General features: G+C 43.6%; 1 protein-coding gene across 2 annotated transcripts in view; it reads left to right on the forward strand.

Moving 5' to 3' along the window:
* Window positions 1-828: 828 nt before the first annotated feature.
* The window catches only part of CUNH1orf100 (chromosome unknown C1orf100 homolog), a 13,217-nt gene continuing 11,150 nt past the window's right edge, over window positions 829-2,895 (forward strand). For both annotated transcript variants that reach the window (XM_028755281.1, XM_028755282.1), the window contains exon 1: window positions 829-884. In XM_028755281.1, coding sequence (XP_028611114.1) covers window positions 829-884 — 56 coding nt within the window. The remainder of the gene's footprint in view (window positions 885-2,895) is intronic.

Below are 2,895 nucleotides of genomic sequence, written 5' to 3' on the forward strand. Positions count from 1 at the left end.
GCCACCCAGTCACTTTCCCTCCCCATTATGGACTTGCTCATATGAATGTTTAAATGTATTGTTTTATTATGGCAAGCCATATTCTCCAATAAATAATTAGAGATAAGTTATAAAACATAAGGCAAGAAACAATACGGTTTAAGGTGAGTATGAAAATAGAAAAAGGCTCAATATTGAGAAGAGAGAGCTTTAAAAAGAACTCAGTCTGTTGAGGTTTGGTCTGTTGCTATGTATTGTAATTCTATACTCAAAGGTCGAGGCCTATGAGTGAGTTTTATGTTTGCAAACTTTTCTTCTGGTCTGGAAACCTTGTTCCTGATTTAAAATTATTGGTTAAATAAAATTAGCTACAGCCGCCGGACAGTGGTGGTGCACACCTTTAATCCCAGCACTTGGGAGGCAGAGGCAAGCAGATTTCTGAGTTCCAGGCCAGCCTGGTCTACAGAGTGAGTTCCAGGACAGCCAGAGCTACACAGAGAAACCCTATCTTGAATAACGTAAAAAAAAAAAAAAAAAAAAATTAGCTACAGCCAGTTATCTGAGGAGTAAGAGATAGGTGTGTTTGGAGTGACCTGATTGGAGGAGAGAAAGGAGAGAAGGAGGAGGAGAAACAGCCATGGGTTAGGAGTCAAGAAACCATGCCCCTGAGGACTGGCCAATTGGAGTTAAGAGCAGCCCAGATGAAGCATAATAAGTAAAAACTTGGGGTTATAAATAGAAAAATAAATTCTAACAGCATAGAGGTAGAGCAATAGCTAATGCCTGGAAATGTTTGTAAACTGGCAATGTGAACTTTCACTCCACAACTTTTTCAGATGCCCATCGATCATGACAACCATTCGACTACGAGAATTTGTAGAGCATCGCCCATCGATTCCACCTAGGTAAGGCTCTCTGGGATACAGAAACCACCAGGCTGAGGAAGGCAGGTGCCCAGGGGACTAGAATCACCTACCCGACTGCCCAGGCACTAAAGGGCAACTGCTGCCGAGAGCAGGGGATAGGTGTCAAGTGAGTCCTCGAGTTTAGAGAAAGTTGCGGGGTTTGTAGGGTTTTTCAAAAAGATGTAAACAATATGCATGCGTGTGCGCGTGTGTGTGTGTGTGTGTGTGTGTGTGTGTGTGTGTGTGTGTGTCACATGCTTAGGCCAGGAGAGGACATTAGGTCCTTGAGCTACAGGTGGTTGTAAGCTATCTGATATGGATGCTGAGAACTGAACCAGGATCCTTTGGAAGAGCATCTAGAGGTCTTAACCACTGAACCAATCTTCAGCTCCTAGTTTATTGAAAGTTGTGAGATAAGAATATCTTCTTTGAAGAATCCAAACAACCAGGAAACTCCAAATGCCCAAAATATGAGACAGAGGTTGCTTTTCTCATGGAACGGACTTTATCAAGAAGAATGGGGAACTCAAGCCCAAACTTTGAACTAGAACTATTTGTTCTTGGGGTAAATAAAATCACCACATTTCTCTACAATATGAGAGCTGACCCAATAGAGAGAGACTGAAGGGAACTCTCATTCACTCTTCAAGGCCGCATATCACTTGGGGTAATAAGCCCTATAGGTAGACTTTACTGTGCTAGGTTTATTTTGCTGGGAGAAAGCAGGTACCATCCGTAAGGCCTAAGCCCTCTCTCCCATCAGCCCCTGCTATGAGATCTGCAGAGACTTAGAAACTAAGAAGTTTGGGGCAGCAAGTGTCACATGCTGTGGGCCAGCTTCTTTTTAAAAACCCTTTAGCATTATTTTTAAGTTATTATAAAAATAAATGGCTTCTAGATTTAGAGCCAAGAAAGATACAAGAGGGCCAGGCGGTGGTGGTGCACGCCTTTAATCCCAGCACTTGGGAGGCAGAGACAGGCGGATTTCTGAGTTCAAGGCCAACCTGGTGGTCTACAGAGTGAGTTCCAGGACTGCCAGGGCTACACAGAGAAACCCTGTCTTGAAAAACCAAAAAAAGAAGAAGGAGAAGAAGGAGAAGGAGGAGAAGGAGGAGGAGGAGGAGGAGGAGGAGGAGGAGGAGAAGAAGAAGAAGAAGAAGAAGAAGAAGAAGAAGAAGAAGAAGAAGGAGAAGAAGAAGAAGAAGAAGAAGAAGAAGAAGAAGAGAAGAAGAAGAAGAAGAAGAAGAAGAAGAGGAAGAGGAAGAGGAAGAGGAAGAAGAAGAAGAAGAGGAAGAAGAAGAAGAAAGAAAGAAAGAAAGATACAAGAAGGGGAATGTGGAATCTTCCTCCATGGTTAAGGAAAGCCACCCTAGGACAGGCTTGTAGCAGGGGAGTCCGGCATAGAGGCCTAGTGAGGCCATTGCTTGAAGCTCTAGAAGCTTGGATTACACTGGAGACCCAAAGCTGTTGGCCATGCCAGAGCGATGGAATTCCTGTCAAGGAACGTGAAGTGTGTTGCAGTCAACAAAACTGGAGGGAGTGGGATGTATGAAGAGTCATCATCTAAACCCTTGGACATCAGAGATAACAGAATTTGGGGTGTGAAATGTTGTTTTGGTCCAGTAGTTCCTTAATATGTCCCATTTCCTCCCATTTGGGACAGTAATATATATTCTGTGCCATTGTACTTGGAAGCATGTGATCCGGTTGGTCTACGTTGGTTGACTTTATAGGGAATTACAGTTAAGAGATTGCATGATTCTCAGAAGAGACTTTGAACTTTGGGTTTTTAAACAGTGCTGAGACTGTGATAGACTATGGGGCCTTTTGAAGCTGGACTAAACGCACTTTGACTTATGACGTGGCTATAAGCCTGTGGGTGCAAGGGAGTAGAATATGATGGTTTGAACAAGAACGGCTCCGTAGGCTTAGATGTTTCAGATGTTTGAATGTTTGGGCCCTAGTCTCTCTCTCTCTCTCTCTCTCTCTCTCTCTCTCTCTCTCTCTCTCT

This window comes from Grammomys surdaster, unplaced genomic scaffold, assembly GCF_004785775.1.
Source record: "Grammomys surdaster isolate TR1022 unplaced genomic scaffold, NIH_TR_1.0 126051, whole genome shotgun sequence".
NCBI classification, from domain to species: domain Eukaryota; kingdom Metazoa; phylum Chordata; class Mammalia; order Rodentia; family Muridae; genus Grammomys; species Grammomys surdaster.